Below are 19,527 nucleotides of genomic sequence, written 5' to 3' on the forward strand. Positions count from 1 at the left end.
ACTCATATATATTTTTTAACTGGGGTATTCCATGGTACCGTTACTTCTATACCTTGTTTTCTTTATTTTTTACAGAAATACTAGGACTCAAACAAGAACTATTTACCGAGCGAGGTGGCGCAGTGGTTAGCACACTGGACTCGCGTTGTGGAGGGCGACGGTTCAGACACGTCTCCAGCCATCCTGATTTAAGTTTTTCATGATTTCCCTATCTATTTTCAGGCAAATGCCCGGATGGTTCCTTTGAAAGGGCACGGCCGCCTTCCTTCTTCATCCTTCCCTGATTCGTCTCTAATGAACTCGACGTCGACTGAACGTTAAACACTAATCTCCTCTTCCTCCTCTTCCTAAGAGCTGTCAAATCAAATGGCTCTTGAGCACTAAGGGACTTAACATCTGAAGTCATCAGTCCCCTAGAACTTAGAACTACTTAAACCTAACTAACCTAAGTACATCACACACATCCAAGCCCGAGGCAGGATTCGAACCTGCGACCGTAGCAGTCGCGCGGTTCCGGACTGAAGCGCCTAGAACCACTCGGCCACCGTGGCCGGCTAAGAGCTATCCTTAACGTTATGTTTGAAATATTAATGGATGTGATATATACCTACCATCTATTTCCTTTCTGCTGCATTCCTTTGTGGACACTCGGCTTTGCTGTTAAATCTGTGTGAAAAATCATATTTCCGAATTCTGACGTAATTGGTCAAAGATGACAAGTTGTATCCCGTTTTACAGTAATCCACTACTGTCCCTTTTTTTCCTTTCTTTTTTGCACAAGTATTCCATTTTCCAGTTGAGCTATGTAGGTCAACTGAAGCATAGTATACTAGGACTCAAAGCAGCGATATACTTAACATAATGTTCGAAATATGAGTATACGTGGTATATGCCTACCTTCTGTCTTCCCTGCCCTGCTTTTTTTTTCTCTTTCAACATTCGTCTGTGCTGTTAAAGTTGTGCAATACATAATCTGTGGTAACTTCTGACGTCATTGGTCAAAGCCGACGGGTTGTTTCCCATTCTTCAGTAATCCCACATTATTTAAAGTACCGTAACAGTAAATGGAGACAAAACTACCACAGAGGTCTCACAATAAAACGACAAAAACAACAGAATTGTTTCCCGACTTAGAAGAAGCTAATTCCGCAATTGCTGCTGCAGCAGAGCTAAAGGCGACAGAATTTTTCAACACAGTCGTCTTTTGAAGAAAAAGTAATTATTTATATTAAACGAACAGTCGTGAATAGGAAGTCGAATGAAGTGCAAGAATGAGCAAAACTTTTGCCTTCGTGCAAAATGGTTGTGAGTCGAAGAAAGTGCCCATCATTTCAAAAATCAGCAGCAGAAATATATGCTTATCGTGGATGAAATACTTGGCTCATATTCTCTTCTTCTGAAAGGGGTGTGTTACAGTATTTCTTCATTAAGGCATTGTAGCTTATGCCACTTCATTCATAAATTTTGGGCTCTGTTTACATTTATTTTACGACCATTCGTGTCTCTTAATACTTTACCGATGATGGGGCACAAAACTATAATAACTACTTCGTAAATTGAGCACAAAAAGAGTTGAACGTGAGGACAATATAATACCTAGTTCCCAGCGGAGAAATATCTCCGATCCAGGTGCGAATCAAACCTGGGTCCTTTAGCTACCATTCCGCCTCGCTGAGCGCTGAGCTACCATGGCACACAACATTAACTTTAGGAACTACTGTTTCTTCTACTGTCACACAGTAACAACTTGCACAGAAGTGTGTGTCACGACTACAAGTCTATCCGTCAGAGTGTGTGAATATTCTATGAGTTAGAAGAGCAGCCGTTTGCTGGTGAACATTACTTTCTTAACACCATATTGACGTCCCACTATCACGTTTCCTATTGGTTATACATTTTTGATGAATTTCGTCCTTTTTGGGATCAGCCTATTAGCGTCGCCTGTTGAGAAATTATTGACGAGTGTCATATGTAGAATGCTATTGCTACATAGTACAGTCGCATTAATGTGACAAGCGACTAGTTCGACGCCAACATACAATAACCATTCACAGACATGAGGTGGGAGCACTACCAGTGGAGGATATACAGGGTGTTTCACGATTAATGTTACACACTTCTAGGGGATGTAGAGGAGACTTAGTAAATCAAATTTTACGTAGGAAACCATGTCCAGGAACGTCATCCAACGATGTTACAGAGTGTCAAAGTTATAGATGCTGGCGCATATAAATGTATGCACACACATCAAAAAAAGGTTTTACATCACCCCGGTTCCCAGAACACCTGAAGAAAGACGTTAACTGTGGATACTGTATCAGAGACACAGTCCCTTTGACTGTTCAGAGATGTCACTAAACCCAGCAAAAGATGTAAACAACCATGCATGAGCAGCGCCTTTTAGACGGAGGGGGCCGACAGACATCAGTTACAGTCATTCCACCAGGAAGGAGGTACACGCCTCGTGTTGTCTGTAGTTCAACTATGCCTAGATGCTCAATACCGCGGTGCAATCGCGTCCGCATTATTACATTGTGCCACGAAGGGCTCTCAACAGGGGAAGTGTTCAGGCGTCTTGGAGTGAACCAAAGCGATGTTGTCCGGACATGGAGGAGATACAGAGAGACAGGAACTATCCATGACATGCCTCCCTCAGGCCGCCCAAGGACAACTACTGCAGTGGATGACTGCTACCTACCGATTATGGCTCGGAGGAATCCTGACAGCACTGCCACCATGTAGAATAATGCTTTTCGTGCAGCACGTCGGGGACGTATTTGAAGGCAACGCGATGTGGCTGAACGCCTTAGACACAGTGTCCAGCGAGTGCAGCAAGATGTAGGTTCCCCACTGTTTTGGGGTGGCATTATGTGGGGCCGACCTACGCCGGTGGTGCTCAGTCTGTAACGACTGTACCATACATGAATGCCATCCTCTGACCGACAGTGCAACCATATTGGCAGCATATTGGCGAGGCATTCGTCTTCATGGAAGACAAATCGCGCCCCCATCGTGCACATCTTGTGAATGACTTCCTCCTGGATAACGACATCGCTCGAGTAGAGTGGCCAGCGTGATGTCCAGATATGGACCCTATCGAACATGCCTGGGATACATTTAAAAGGGCTTATCATGGATGACGTGACCCACCAAACACTCTGGGGGATCTACACCGAACCGCCGTTGAGGAGTGGGACAATACGCCACGAATGCAGGTATGTATCAATGCAGGAGGACGTGTTACTGGGTGTTAGAGATTCCGGTGTGTACAGCAATCTGGGCCACAATCTCTGAAGGGCTCACTGTATGGTGGTACAACATGCAATGTGTGGCTTTCATGAGCAATAAAAAGTGCAGAAATGATGTTTATGTTTATCTCTATTCCAATTTTCTGTACAGGTCCCGGAACTCTCGGAACCGAGGTGATGCAAAACTTCTTTTGATGTGTTTATTATGCTTCCTATCTTGATATCGTTTCAGTACGATATCTCTACTGGATTGAGAAAATGTCAGAAATTATAACTGCTTATTTTGTGTAAATACCTGACATTATGCACATAAACGGATTTCCTTTCTTACAAAAGCATATAACATTTCACACATATTTTACTGCAATCGTTAGAAAACTAATGCTGCGTGCGGAATTATTATACTGCCTTCCACTCTTGTGGAAGTGGTGAACTGCAAGAATTTTATTCGCAGTGCCAAAGAAGCGTATTCACTGAACAACAATATTTCTGTCGCTTGTTAAAAAGAATTGTCAATACGTTTCAACTCAATCACATATAAAAACGATAACCATTGTGTTATTATTAGGAATTTCGGAGAAACTACGTTAACCTCAATACTACATGTGTAACAGTAGTACTACAGTTAGCTACATCGTCAAAACCAATGTTTGATTTCAGCTATCAACCGGAAAAAACTGTAACTGTCAGCTTCGCTTCACACAGCGCGTGAAGACAGGAGCTCGTCTGTCTGCCCCGAGTCACGTGACTTCGATGTTGGTTTCAAGCCTTAACACGCCAGGGACATACACGGTCTATGTTATATGTGGTCCATGATTATCTACGACTCGGAAATAAAGACATTAATATCTATGAGTAAACTATGACGCCATTGGCCAAAACCAACGGGTTGTATCCCATCCTTCAGTTGACACAGTAATGTGGACATAGGAATCCACACCAGGTTCGTATTTGACGCATTCATGAATCGAATTTTTTTTAAATTACTTTTTTTTTTTTGCTGTTCAGCGTGACTTCTGCTGCTTAGTATCTATTTCTTGTTATTAAAAAGAAACGATATTCTTCAGTAAATGTTTGTAAGTTAAAACAAAATCGCAACTAAATAGTCCTGTAATATGCTGTTTAATACCCCTTATGGTCCTTATAGAACGACAAATTTGGTGTCTTATTGCTACAATTTATTGAGCTGCGTACATACTGTGGTTCAAATCAATAGAAACGATACTATTCGCGTTCCTCGGATGTCCTATTCAAGACTTTAGGTTACAGAATACTTGGCATCCTACCGTTGCGCTGTTTAAAAAAGTACACAGGAGTGTCGCGACTATATGTGTTAATCTGTGATATTCGGCCGTTTTTATAGGTATTCTGTGACTCTTGCCTGTCGGGCTTCGTTATGCTGTTATTATTTTCTCAGATTTGTTTTCAGTCGTAGTGACTCGGTTTTACTTCGCGGTGTTGTATGTTTTCGCTTTCGTTGTGTTGTCTGCAGTACCAGTAATGTTCAGAAATTCAAAGAGTAAACTCCTGAGTATATTCTGCTGCGTGGGCGCGAAACCTCTACTCATATGGGGCACCCAGGTACTGCTTCATGGGCATCTCTTGCAATTTTCAGTAGTTTATTTAGTGTTACTAGTATCGGCAAAACCAGATTCCGTCTTTATCTTCATTAGTGAAAAAGTAAATGAATAAATTGAGGAAGTTTCCGGCTTACGCTGCCAAAGTAGGGAGAGGAGCTGCATCCAGGCGGAACCTGTCCATCTTATTAACACTTGCCTCACGATGCGGGGTTTCTTACATCGGGCGAGAATTTTCAGTCTTTCCCTCCAATGTTAATTCTGGCGAAATGCTTCTATGCCCCTCCTACCCTCCTTAAATCGCCAACCCTAGAATCTTTTATTGTCGGTTGCATTATCGCCTTCTTTGCTCGTTGTTGACACGTGTTGCTGACATGTGTTGGGGGTCTGCTAGACGTAGCCTCATCAAATATAACACGTATCTGTTTTCTTCAGTATAGTGAAAAATGTGTTCGAAGGAATGTGTCAGTTTTAACTATCCTAAATTTGATAAAACGTTTAGTCAGTGCATGCAGGAAGATGTCAGTGATATGGATTGAAAAATAGACGAAAAACACGATTTTACAATAGCCAGCAATTCTGCTAATGAAAGAGAGGATCATTCAGAGGAAGTACTTCAGGACAGTGGTGGTGGGAACCTTTCAGTGTCTGCAGTGTAATTTTAAACATGTTAGTTAAAATGAAATGTTCTTTGACTGGTGGTGAAGAAAAACGTAGATCCCAATACTGAATGCCAATTTTGTAGACATTCTTTTTGCACTTCTCAACAGCAATTTTTATGTGAGAGTTTGAACCCTGGAATTTAGGTTTATGCGAAAATTTTGGCTGCTAAAGAGGTACTATAATTTTTAAGAATGTAAAATTCAGTTCTCTAGCAGTTCGTTTGTGTATGCTATTGAAAAATTGCAAAAAAAAAATGTCATTTTGTATGATAAATAATGTAGGCTCTATTTAGTGCAATAAAATCAGCATAGCGTATTTAAACAATCATTTTAAAAATAAATTTATGCAACTTAACGTTAAAATTTCCGAATTATTTACGAATTAAACCTCAGCTTAAACATAGGGTTCCCAGAGACCACACCTCATGGTATGTGTTGCTGAAAAGTCACCTTGTACATTGAGGGTTAGTGACTGATGGTCTGACACATTGACCGCCTTGCTGCAGTTTTTAGGCAGTTTTGACAAAGATTCATTTTCGTTGTGGAAATTCCAGCTTAAACCATTAAAAAACGAAAGCACAGAACAGTGAACAATACAGTGGGCAGGTTCTGCCTGGATCCAGCTCGTCTCTCCAGTTTAGCAGCATAAGTCGAGAGCTTCCTTGCTTAATTTATTAATTCGCACACAAATAGAAATTCCAAACATAGAATTGAGAAATGTGCGCCATCTGTAAGTGTAAAACATGGTAACAATGACAGATATGAAACAAACATTAAGTTGGGGCAGAGTTGTCAGTAGAATAATAGCTGAAGGAAATAAGACAACTTTTTCTTAACAAATGTGTTTCCAAACTGAGTCTCCATCCTAACTTTGATGAACATGGGGGTACAAGTCCAAAACTTGAATCCAAACGTATTCGAGTGCATTACATAAATACGGATCATGGTGATAAATATTTCTATGAATTAGCTACATCTGATACTCAGAAATTCCTTTTTTATCTTGCATTTCAGTTTCAGTAACCGATTGCGAAGAACAAGCCAAATATATAATAGTTGTTGGAAATGTTCTGGGAGGAAATTAATAAATAAAGAAAAATGAAACAAGTGTCAGCCACAGAACAGTATGTGTGTAATACAAGCATGACTGGGTAGCCTACTTGATTATATGAAGCAAAAATGGTCTAACAGCAATATTAGTTCGTTTTAAGGGCAATCATAACATTATGCCCTGTTATAACCTAAGCGAAACTGTCACCTACAGTTAGAAAGTAAAACCATAGATAATCATTCAGCTACATTCTTCTATGCAGCATTTGTGATTAATTTCAGATATTGTACTATGGAGCCTAACAATTACTGCAATATTCTGGATTAAGTAGTCAATGGGGTATTTCCTCAGCAAGTATATGCCTCGAATTTTAAAAGAGATGTTAAAATAATACTTATTTTGATTATTAGATAATATGTAAGAGCATGTTATTTTTGTTCACAAGGACCACTCTAGTTTGAGACCAACAATTTAGTGTAAGCTATCACATCATAATGATTACAATCCCATGATGCGTTACTTAGTAAGAACTACATTGTCAGAGAGTGGTCGTGGCTAAAACATGCTGTCTCTACATTTACAACCCTTTAAACCAGGCTCTCCAACTACTGCCTGTAAGATGCTTTCATTAAGTACACACAACTGTAGCCAATACATTTTTCAAGTTAATGTTTTTTTTTTCAATGGAATTTCGCGAAAAATTTGCTCTTCCAGCGCTCACTATTTTAAACGAACTGAGCATTTGCCACATTGACTATGAGAAAAGTGTGACAGGGTGAATGTGATATTATGTAACTTTCTAACATGTCTGTAATTTACATATTTTAACCCTATTCATCGCATGTGGCAATTGTAGGGCACTGATAAACACAATGATGAGTGTCTTGACAAATAGCATCAACAAAACAGCACTGAAGTAAAACTGAACAACTGCATTTGTATTTTTTGTTGACCTTGACAAATAATGTACCACAAGTAATGAATGAGTGTGAAAGGATTCGATCAGTTAATGAAGCAACCTTGACACACATAGGCCTCTGGAATAATTTGTATGCACTTACATAGTAGGAGAATCTGAAACCTTATTTGTTTGTAGTTCTATCGAAACGGAAAACAGCCTAAAATATTACTGAAAATGAGCTAAAGAAAAGAGTTACCCTACCATTTTCCTTTCCTTTAATGTATTTGATAAATTAACTATCTTAATTAAGCAACACTACTACACCAAAATGCACTAAAGGTATGAGTCACTATTTAATGTCTACTTCATGATACAGTGGGGACATTGCCAACACTTGGACCAAAAGGTTAGACCTATGTTCTACCACAATTCGAAAGGGGCGAAAGCGCTCACATTGATGAGAACTATTTGTTACCTGGTGTTTTTAGTCAATGGTTTTTTTAACGGGAACTTAACTATTACACTTGAGAAGTTTCCTCAAAATCAATGAATTCAATAGCAGAAGACAAGCAGTTTACTATAGATCAGTTCTTGTACTGCTCCTAAAAAGTCAGCTTCGAGGTCTACAAAAAATAAATGATACTGATGTCCATGTATTTACCAATTATGTCCAATTGCTGATAGTCGCCTTTAAAGTAGCACACGTTTTGATTCATAGTTGCATTCCCTCCTGGCACTGCTGGAAACATTCCTGCATGTTGTTTCCCGTGTGGCTGCAAAGGAACCATGCCTTCTATTGGAGCACAAAAACAGGTTTGTAGCAAACTTCTTGTCCACAATCTTTTAGCTGACCGATATCGGTAAAACTCGTCACAGAATGGATAAAAGATGTACTCATAATGACAAATAGAACTTCAGTATCATACGCACCCTCGATAGATGTCAAGATTTTAAGCAGTTAATGACGACTTACCGTTTGCAGTTGCACAAATATTCCACTTTGTGCGTCTAGCTGCTTTTTTGTGTCTAATATCTGTGAAGGTTTGCAGAAGTGATGTTTCATTTTTAGCCAAGAATACGTTGTTGCCAGAATTGTATATAAGAATATACAGCCTACAGTTGCAGGTTAACTTTATCGTTTATCTAGGTTTCAATGTTAGAAATAACGTCTTCTTTAGAACCTGCAAAAAGTTAGTATTATAATGTGCTAGTAAATTATATTAGATATGGTCATCCTACAGGATGCAACGTGTAGTACTTACATAAAATATTATTTAAATGTTTGCCTAAAACGAGCCATGTCCTAAGTCAACTTTATCAAACTCGATGCATAACCATAAGGTTTTGTCACTTCTATTAAACAAGCTGTAGCAAATTCACTTTAAGCCCATTGTATGGGCCTCGTCATGTGTCTAGAGACTGCGGACCATGAGGGGCTTCACGGTATGCCTCACAGAGGGCGGCGAGCATTTGCGAGACGTATGGAATCAGACTCTTATTATGCATGCGTCAGATAACATTTTTTCTATGAATTAATTTTATACTTTACTGTTGTAAGTTAACTACAGTATCCAGCATGACTACGTTTTACATTCTACTACAGAGCCTTATAAACTGACCAACAAATCTCGTATGAACTTCTGTAGGAAAGGTCGTATTATTACAGAATTTGTAATGGTCACATGCAATATGAACTATTGTAAACCTGATATCGGCGGGAAGCGTTCGAAGTATGCCTATTTTTAGATACAGTTGATTGTTCAGTAAATTGCTTCTATCTGTAATTAGGTGTGCATAAATTTGTAGTTTCTCAAGCGTTTCGAGTCTATAGCCCTTAACTTCATGATGTAGTAGCTGTATGTCATGTAAAGGTTTAGGTGTATGAGCCATTTGCACCAGATGTTCCACAAAGGCTGACCCCAGTGTTCCTACACCCTTTATTGGAAGATGTTTTTTAAACCTTAGTGCTATAGCTCTGCCTGTTTGACCTATGTAATAACATCTGCAATTATCACACATAATCTTATAAAAGCCTTATTTCGCTGACTCTTTGCAGTCTTTCTCAAGGGTATGAACCAAATTTAGCTCCAAACTATTACTCTTCGAGAAGGAAGTTTTAAAACCCGAATTTTTTAACAGGCGCCCTATCTTGTAGGAGACATTACCTATATAAGGAACCGATAACCATTTCTTGGCCTGATCTTGGGTTTGAGTATTTGTCCTTTTTCGCGTTTTCTTATGATATAATTGCCTCACTATCTTTGGATCATAGCCATGATTCTGTGCAATACTCTCGAGAATTTGTAATTCTTTTTCGAGGTTGATATCTGACAACAGGATAGAAATCGCCCGATGGATACTAGAATAGAAAAATACCATTTTGTGCGCTTGGGGATGTGTTGAATCGGCCGGGATGCTGTTTTCTGAGTAAGTTCATGACAGATATGTGCAATGTTAAAAACAGTATCGAAAAACTAAGAAATAATGAAGCCCTAATAACTAAGGCCGATAAGGGGAACACGATTATCCTTTCTACAAAAAAAGAATATATTCAGAAAACGGAATGTTCTTTGAAGAGAATGGCATCTTACCAGTAGTGGTAGACCCAACGCCCTCCATACAGAGGGATATTAGAGCGAGTCTTAGCAGTACTAAGAAGTTGATCAGAGAATTTAGAAAAAAGGCATTAATAAAAATGAACCACAAGTCCCCGACGTTAAGGAGTCAATTTAAGCTCCACAAAATTTCCCATCCAATCCACCCTATTGTGGATAGCACCAATATGCTTATCATAAATTAGCGATAGACTTACATTATAAAATTAAAGAATATTTAGTGTTTCAAAATAATTTTTCGATTAAAAATTCAGTGGACCTAGCCAACAGACTTAAAACTGTAACATGTTCCGAAACACCAAATTGGTGTCATTTGACATCATTAGCTTGTACACAAACGTACCAGTGGATCAGTCATTGAACATTATAGAATAAAAATTAAGGTACCACAAAAAATTATCCACCATAGAAATTGATGAGCTAGTGTTACGTCTTAGAACGACTGTTAAATACAATTATTTTTCATTCAATAAAAAATTATATTCAGATCCATGTGGCCTAGCTATGGGGAGTCCACTTGCATGTATCATGTCTGAAATTTTTATAAATTCTCTGGAATTGTTTTTTTTTTCCAAAATTACCTGGAATTAGTGAACATCATCTTTTATGTGAGATACGAGGAGGACATTCTTCTACTCGTTAATAACTCTCCAGAAACAATAAAGCAAATTTTCGCAACGTTTTACAGTCTACATGAAAAAATAAAATTCACACAAGAATGGGAATCTGTTGATGGATCACTAAATTATCTTGATTTTACATTGACTATTAAAGATGCTAAACATCTTCTGGAAGGCAACTTATTCAGACATGAGCATCCCGGCCAATTCAACACACCCCCAAGCGCATAAAATGGCGTTTTCCATTTTAGTATCCGTTGGGCGATTTCTATCCTGTTGTCAGATGTCAACTTCGAAAAAGAATTACAAATTCTCGAGAGTATTGCACAGAATAATAGCTATGATCCAAAGATAGTGAGGCATTTATATCATAAGAAAATGCGAAAAAGGACAACGACTTTAGTAAACACAAATACTCAAACCCAAGATCAGGCCAAGAAATGGTTATCGGTTCTATTATAGGTAATGTCTCCTGTTGAAAAATTCAGGTTTTAAAACTTCCTTCTCGGCGAGTAATAGTTTAAAGCGAAATTTGGTTGATACCCTTGAGGAAGACAGTAATAAGGAACTACAAATTTATACACACCTAATTACAGACAAAGGCAATTTACTGAATGATCAACTGTATATAAAAATAGGGCATACTTCGAAGGCTTCCAACCTATATTAGGTTTACAATAGTTCATAATGCATGTGACCATTAAAAATTCTGTAATAATAGAACCTTTCCTACAGATGTTCATGCGAGATTTCTTGGTCAGTTTATAAGCCTCTGTAGTAGAACGTAAAATGTAGTCATGCTGGATACTGTAATTAACTTACAATAGTAAAGTATAAAATTAATTCATAGCAAAAATGTTATCTGACATCTGCGAAATAAGAGTCTGATTCCATATGTCTCACGCATGTGCACCGCCCCCTGTCAGGCAGACCATGAAGCTCTCGCAGTCCGCAGTCTCTAGTCACACGACGAGGCCCATACAATGGGCTTAACTTGGTTGCCAGTATGTATACAAAATGTTACTCCATTCCAATTAGCCTTTTGTTTAGGATAGAATGTGAACAAATGCATCTTCTAAATAATTTTCCCCACTGCTCTAACGTCACAGTGAAAACAATTTCCCCCAGTTCATTTGTGTCACCTAAGTGTGGAGCTGACATGGTTTAAGATTATGGTAGGAATTTGATAAAAACAATTGCATCTTTATTTAAACAAATACTGCACCAGGGAGTGTTACCTTTCACTGTCATGATCGCCCATGTGCCAAGTCCTCCACAGTGACATATTCTTAAATGTGAATGCCGCCTGTCAGTGCAGCCAGCCATCGCAAAGTCTCCAGCTGCCGACCAGGCAGAGCTACCGATGCTGCTTTGTGGTGTGCCATCCCAGCCCAGATTGGACCGTCTTCCGGCTGCCTCCAGCCTTGGCTGAGCTGAGAACTGTGCAAATATATCTTTTCTTACAGGAAAAGTGCATGCAGCATGGATGTGTCTGCCTACTTTATTCAGTAATAAACTGGACACTGTTAATCAACTGTAAATGCATCTCTTCGATGAGTGCATTCTGATGCCTCAGTTTTTTCTTTAACATAGTTACAACAATGATGTGGTATGTTTTACAAAAATATATGTCCCACATTTTGGTCCATTTCATACATTTTACATTTCAGATATGTCCTATGAGTTGGGATAGTTAGTGCACATAGAAAGAAGCCGCAATAAAAATGTAATAGAATATTTACAAAATTGTTTAACAGTGTACAGAAAGATAGGAATATGTACAAAATATGTCTCACAGGTGGACACACTTACAGATATTTTCAGACTACACCTCTTCCAACAGCTTTGAATAACCACAGGACAGTTTACAAGTGGAATTTATATGTTTTTTTTTAGAATGCAGTTTACAATTGATGCACATTTACTACAGTTGACATGGACTATTTACAGTTGACCTGTAGCACATAACATTAAACTGAATACGATCTTTTTTGGTTTGTCCAGCAACAATGGAACTTAACCTAGTTTTGAGACAATAAATATACAATCTAATTTGCATGCATAGTGTGCACTCTTACCATCATAAACAATACGCACTCACACATGTGGAGTATGAATAATACAACTCGTACAGTGTGCAAAACAGTCTGTCTCACATACACATTATACATGTTTTATACCCCTCATTTGCATTGTCAGGTTCACAAAGTGAACTCTTAAATGCCTCTGTGTTGTCTCTGCAACATCCTGCTAAAATTTGATGGAATGGCAATTTCATACACTGAAATCGAATGATCTCGGTTGCTCTGCCTAGATCGTCTAAGAACTGATTCTTCCTCATGAAGGACTTGAACAACTTCGCAGGGCTTCTAAAATCAGACGTTTGTAGATCCCAGGACATAATTAATTCCTGTTTTATGTGATCTTGAGTTTCCTGCGACCAGAAGCTCGCAAGGAACACTTCCCAAATTTTTTTATGTGGTCTGCGTGTGGCAGCTGTTCCAAGCATCTTCTGTACAACTATCCCATCCATGTCCCCACAGATAAATTCTAATTTATACTGTAGTATCCAATTCAGTGGTAGCGTCCAGTCAAATTGTGCAATAAATGATTTGGGGTGTAATGTACTCCCAGAGTCTCTATAACTCTGATTTTGGAATGGACAAAAAGTGCTTGTTATTGAACCCATCCACGTTAATCATCTATTCTCTTCTTGGTATTTCAAAAACCTTCCCATCATTTTTCAGCTGTCGTAACCTCAAGAAGGTGCTTCTCTCACTACATACTTCTTCTTGAATATAAGTCGCCCATCTGTGTAAAGGTATGCAATTGTGTTCTAGTTTGGACTTTACGTAATCGCTCTGCGCTGGCAGTGCAATCTGCCTGGTTGGAAATGCTTAAGCTGGTCAATGACCAAGAGCTTCAGTTGCTGATAGTGTATGTGATCTCGCGAAATGCTTCTTGACCAGTATCTTGACCTGAACGTGACGATTGAACATTTTTCGACTGCGAGATTCTCCCATACTGCTTTTCACTTTACATGCTCCTTATCGATATAACATCTTTTACAACCTCTTCGCTCTGCGCGCTCATACACATCCGATTTTCTAGAATTTTCGATAAGTCTTCCTTCTTTTGCTCTAATTGATCATTCCTACATGTATTACTCGATACTTTGCTCTCTATCTCCTTGACAGATTTCTTCCTTTGCTCTTGAAGAGTCGCGGCCACTTCCTTGGTTTGAGCTATGGTACTTCTCACGATCTTTATATGTTTCTCGGCTGCTAAAGCCTCTGTTGGTGCGCCTGTGGCGTCCATTCTCGCTGCCCTGGCATCTTTCTTTGCTTCGATAGATAACTGTTTCGATACCAAGGCTACATTATGTCATTTGCTAATTCATCTGTAATGTTGTTCATAGATTCATACATTGGTCTTTTGAACCCCTTCCTCAGCTTTTAATTCCTCGCTTCCTCCTTCTGCCTCTCATTTTTCATCTCCACTTTTTCCTTTCGCCTCTACTTTGTCTCTCTTATTATATGCCTCATCTTTCTCTTGGGTCTCTTCCACTAAAATTAATAATTTCAAAACTGTGTCCATTTTAGACCTAGTATCACTATCCCATTCTGGTGACACTCTAACTTCTCTAGGATAATTCTGTACATCAGCTACTGTGTCTATGTGCCTATAAGCTAAAGTATCGTCATCTACACTCCTGTCTAATAGAAGTACATCATCCTGCTCCATTCTTTGTGACACTAACCTACTGGAATACTTCCACGACTGCTTATTTTGTAAGGACAAAATTTTGTTTCTGCATTGGTTACATCCATGTTATTCTCGCTATTCTGCTCCGTACTGAAAACAAAAATGTTCTTATGCCTTTCGCCCTTTAATTATGCCTGACTCCCAGTAAATGTATACGACTTCATATTCGTACATGAGCCTCTCATAAATCACTCACAGCACTAAACGTTTAAAACAAAACTAACAAATATAAATCATCAATAAAATACCCCTCCAAAATATTGTCAACATCGTATTCAGTGAAAATGTCTCCACAGAAAGTGCAGACCACAGACCAAATTTACAAAAATTTGTATCTTCATACAAGCCTTAGATGTAACTTGAATCTTCTGGTTCATAATTGTATTCATTTAGATACTTACCTGTACCAATACAATTTTAAAAAGGCAATAATTGTACTCGACAATAACTAGACTATACTATGCCAGAGTATTCATTTATTGACCTGCCAAAATTAATTAGCTCAATATAAAATTTGATTATGACAGTGGATTGGTCTATCCAAAGTACCGAACCCTAGCCAAGAGACAACAAAATAGAGTTCTAAATTCGGATCAGAATATTCAAAGTACCGAATTCAAAGTAAACGTCGCCAAAATGAAAGAGGTGACCACTCCTACCTGCTCAAACCCTTAGCAGACAGAGAAAATATAAATGAACAAGCAGCTCAAGATCTATGCCTTTTCTTTTATATACACTACAAGGCACAATCTTATCAATGGCTATTTGTTGTGCAGAGTGCATTGTTGTACTGGTAGCCCATAAATAACTGTTACAACTTCCTGCCTCAAAATTTACTTTTAGAACACAAAAATACCCTTCTGAAACGTACTGATACCTACTCATAAGAATGACACTAAAGATGGCTCCTCTCAGTAAGTAACTGTGCACTCACACCAATAGCTCTTATGCACTAATCAATGAGCAAAATATTATGCCCAGTCAAAATAATGGATCAAAAGCTTTACACAACTGAAATCAAACAATAGCTACCAGGTAACCAAAGTCTTCATTACCCCAAAATCAGAAAATACTGTGAGTGAGAATAAATTCTGCACATAACAAACACCACAAACTATCGTTGGCAAAGGTATTATAGGTATGGAAATGAAACCCCTCACTTCTCATGGACAGAAATTTTGGTTAACGTAATCTGACATTAAATAGATTACAGAAGTTGACAATGATTGTGAAGCAACGAAATTCACAAGCAATAATTATCTGCTCAACGCAAAACTGGTAGAAATAAGCTCTCCACAGAAAATGAACTGACACTCAGCTTTCCCTAACTGCAAAGCTGCAAAAATTCTTACCAAAAGCACAGCCGTCTGCAAGAAATGGTGCTGCAGCAAACACCTACTATTTATCTGTCTTGTCTGTGCTGGTCGCTACAGTCACTATCCGCACCCATGTGTAAACTATCAGCACAGGTCTTGTGCCTGTCTGAATCAAACTCTCTCAATTGCCGTCTTGCTCCTTTCTTCTAACATCTGACTTCAGAATTTTCCTAGTCTGCATACTGCACTTGTCTTACTTTCTACTGTGTCAGGGTCCTGTTCGGTCTTGAAGCTCTAGCAGGACAACACAAAAAAGGCTTTCAGCAAATCAGAGTAACTTTGTGCTTTTTCAGCACCAGTTGAATCGTCTTACACCAGTACATACACTCCCTCCAGTGTCTACGCAACAGAACGTCAGCCAATGAGAGCTTGGCCCACGAAACGAGTCACCTCAATAATTGCTTCTGATGTCATCATCCGGCGAGATAATCCAAATGATTTTCACCCACCGTTTTCAGGGGGAAACGAACCTTTTTGGTGTGAGTGACGTAGTAAGGAACAAAAATCTGGTACCACTCTGTCATCCTGAGGTTGCAGTGCCAGTCTGGCAGGTGTGAGGCGAGGCTATTGTACAACTTTTCCTCCTACATTGCCAATTCTCTGAAAAGTCATCTGTTGCCACTGTCTTTGTGGTGGACCACAATCTGTTAACGAACTTTCGGCCAGCTTTAACCAAGAACAGACAGAAATGCTTAGCAACTAGAAAACTAACACATACAATTTGTTGCTTTATGTACACTAACCACAAATGTAAATGAAAATGTCATGTGAGCAGGGTCTCCCGTCACGTAGACCGTTCGCCGGGTGCAAGTCCTTCGATTTGTCGCCACTTAGGTGACTTGTGCGTCAGTGGGGATGTAATGATGATGATTAGGTCAACACAACACCCAGTCCCTCACCGAAGAAAATGTCTGGCCCGGCCGGCAATCGAACCTGGGCCTTTAGGATTGACATTCTGTCTCTCTGACCTCTCAGCTACTGGGGGGTGGACACATTAACCACAGTGAACCCCTTATTAAAATGCATTGTTATTACTCTTCCAAGAGGACATATTGATTAATTAATAATTCCATACAAAATAACGCAAATAAGTTCTGAGAAGAGAAACGGAGGCTGTCCGAAGAACAGCCAACTCGCCACTACTATTTCTACTACTACTACCAAATACTGGAAAATGATACTTAAAGCTACTGGAGGAGTTACCTAACTAAACTCCAGTTAATGACCTACCTACATTTTACCTAAATTCTTGTTCACTGCATTAATGGTAGGGATTTGTGTACACTGCAAAGATAATTATGTTTTTAATACTTTTTCATATCACTGCAATGTACAGCATATAAAATTGCTTGTATTTTACGATTAAAAAGTTTTAAGGAATTTCAGAATGTCAATTCCAATATATAATGGCGTTTAGTCTCCATTAGACTGTGCAGTCTGGCAACACATCCTGCGCCATTAGTTTCCTGTAAGGCAATTTTCATTGCTGTAACACATATGATTTCCGGTTTATAACTGAGAAAACTTCTTAAGTTCCCAAGTCACAAAGCTCTGATGTTGGCTAGCTCTGTCAAGAATCAATAGAGAGAAAGAGAGACCAATAGAGAGAGAGAGAGAGAGAGAGAGAGAGAGAGAGAGAGAGAGTGTCTTCAGATAGGCTGTTCATCTCAAATATCTCATTTCGCCCAGATAAACTATGAGAAAGTCCTCACTAAATGATGTATACTCTCTTTTCATAGCTATGTTAATTGCAGAGATATCAGCATCAATAGCTTGTTTTCAGATGGAATGATAAAATTTGTCACCACATAGCAAGAGTAACAGTCTTGCACAGTGCATGGGTTTCAGGTACTGCTCTGTGTTTGTACATCAGAGGCCACATTCTGTGTTAGGAAGGTGCTCCTGTTAGAATTGCAAATTTAAATTTAGATTTGGCTTTTTCATGTTAATTGTGAAAATCTTTTAACACCTGGTCAAAAAAGACTCTGAGTAATCTACTTAATTATACTCCTATTTTAAAAATACATAAATATTAGCAGTATTATCAACAGTGATGCAGCTGATATGTGTTAATTGATTGCCTTACAATGACAAACTTTTTACTATGCTTCAACAAGAGAAACGTTATGGTGATTCAATAACAATCTTATTGGAGTCTAAGATCATATATTTCAGTTCTCTTTCAAATGACATAACCTAATTTTGCTGAGCAATAATGACAGAATATAATTGTATCAACATACTCTTCTCAAATGTAAACTGTGAAGTTTGCATATCTTCATTTGATGGTGTACATGTCCTTCCAGTGGCTGTTGTGGGGTTTAATTTATAAAATGTAAAGAGTCAGTCTCACTGGTCTTCTATGGTATGAAAAAGAAAGAACTGGTCCATGAGAATGCATAAATAAGAGGTTATTTCTCCTTTTCAATCTTTTGATAACACAGAAGCCAAATATCATGTGTTGCCATAATGACAAGCAACAGGTCCTGTAATCTATTTCAAAGAATGTCATCTATATCTGGGTTCACATGAATTTTAGGAACATGAAAAGGTCTAACACCAGAAAATCTTTTGCCTTACCTATGGCTATACTCATAGGAATAAAAATATGATACTTCCACATTCTTGTAAACGCTGTGGCTTTATGAAATTTTTTTCCAAGTTCCTTTTTATGCTGAATACTCGTCATTTGTCACACAGAAAAAGTGTCTGAAGGCATATATGCTTTACCTCACTCAAACAACTGGAAGGAAGTTAAAAGTTAATATTTGATCGCATTATATATCAACAACTGATTAATATGAACATTAAGAAAACCACCATGACATTTGTTTTAGGTTCATTTATTAAGCCACATTCTATATGAAATTCCTCAAGTGACAAAGAGGCAAAAATATGCCAGTGTCATCATTCAAAAATATTAATTGAAAGGAACATTTTGGAATACAACAACTAGAGTACTCTACTTAACTGGTACATGTCATATTACAAAATGTGCCTTTCAGGGTTTTACAGGGTCATCAAGCATTTTAAATCATACACTGCCACTTTATCACCTGAGCACATGTGTTTAATGAATTATATATGCATTCAACAACCTGCTCATCTTCCACTCACCAGTGCTTTGCCAGTTTTAACACAACACTTCATCACTACTGAAAAGGAATACTGACTTGTTATATGAGTGTGATGGTAATGTATGTATTTCTGTTGCTCTGTTAATATTATCTCACATGGATTGAACCACTAAAGGAAGTCTTCTACTAACGACTCTTATCTTAATGATGACGTTTTGTGTTTCAGGTTAGGAATGGACACATACGGAGAGTGTTAGATGAAGACACAAAATCTTTGGTGTTACACATTGAAGGGAGGAATGTGGCGACAACATACATAACGTGCCCTGAAGACAAATCAGAGTCCTTGGCTATTGGTTTACCTTTCCTTGTACTTGTACTTAAAAACCTTAAAAAGTATTTTTCTATTGAAATAACGGTAAGCAACGTCACAGTCTGTGGTCTTGAGTGTAATTTCAGGATGGCAATGATTTAGAGGATACATGGTCTAACATTGCAAGTACTCTTCCTCTAGTTCATCAGAGAAAATAAATTAATTTGATGTGAAGAAAAGATCCCTAAGTCAGTTCAATTCATGTTTACCACTTCAAGTTGGTAACTGAGACAAATAACAAAAGCAAAAAAAATTACTTTGT

The 19,527-nt window shown here is 38.4% G+C and overlaps 1 protein-coding gene across 1 annotated transcript in view; it reads left to right on the plus strand.

The window, feature by feature from the left end:
- The first annotated feature begins 4,601 nt into the window (after nucleotides 1–4,601).
- LOC126336944 (cilia- and flagella-associated protein 20-like) overlaps nucleotides 4,602–19,527 on the plus strand; it is a 38,156-nt gene continuing 23,230 nt past the window's right edge. Inside the window, exons 1-2 of the mRNA XM_050001123.1 lie at nucleotides 4,602–4,829; nucleotides 19,119–19,310. Coding sequence (XP_049857080.1) covers nucleotides 4,749–4,829; nucleotides 19,119–19,310 — 273 coding nt within the window. The 5' untranslated portion in view covers nucleotides 4,602–4,748. The remainder of the gene's footprint in view (nucleotides 4,830–19,118; nucleotides 19,311–19,527) is intronic.

This window comes from Schistocerca gregaria, chromosome 2, assembly GCF_023897955.1.
Source record: "Schistocerca gregaria isolate iqSchGreg1 chromosome 2, iqSchGreg1.2, whole genome shotgun sequence".
Classification (NCBI taxonomy): Eukaryota; Metazoa; Arthropoda; class Insecta; order Orthoptera; family Acrididae; genus Schistocerca; species Schistocerca gregaria.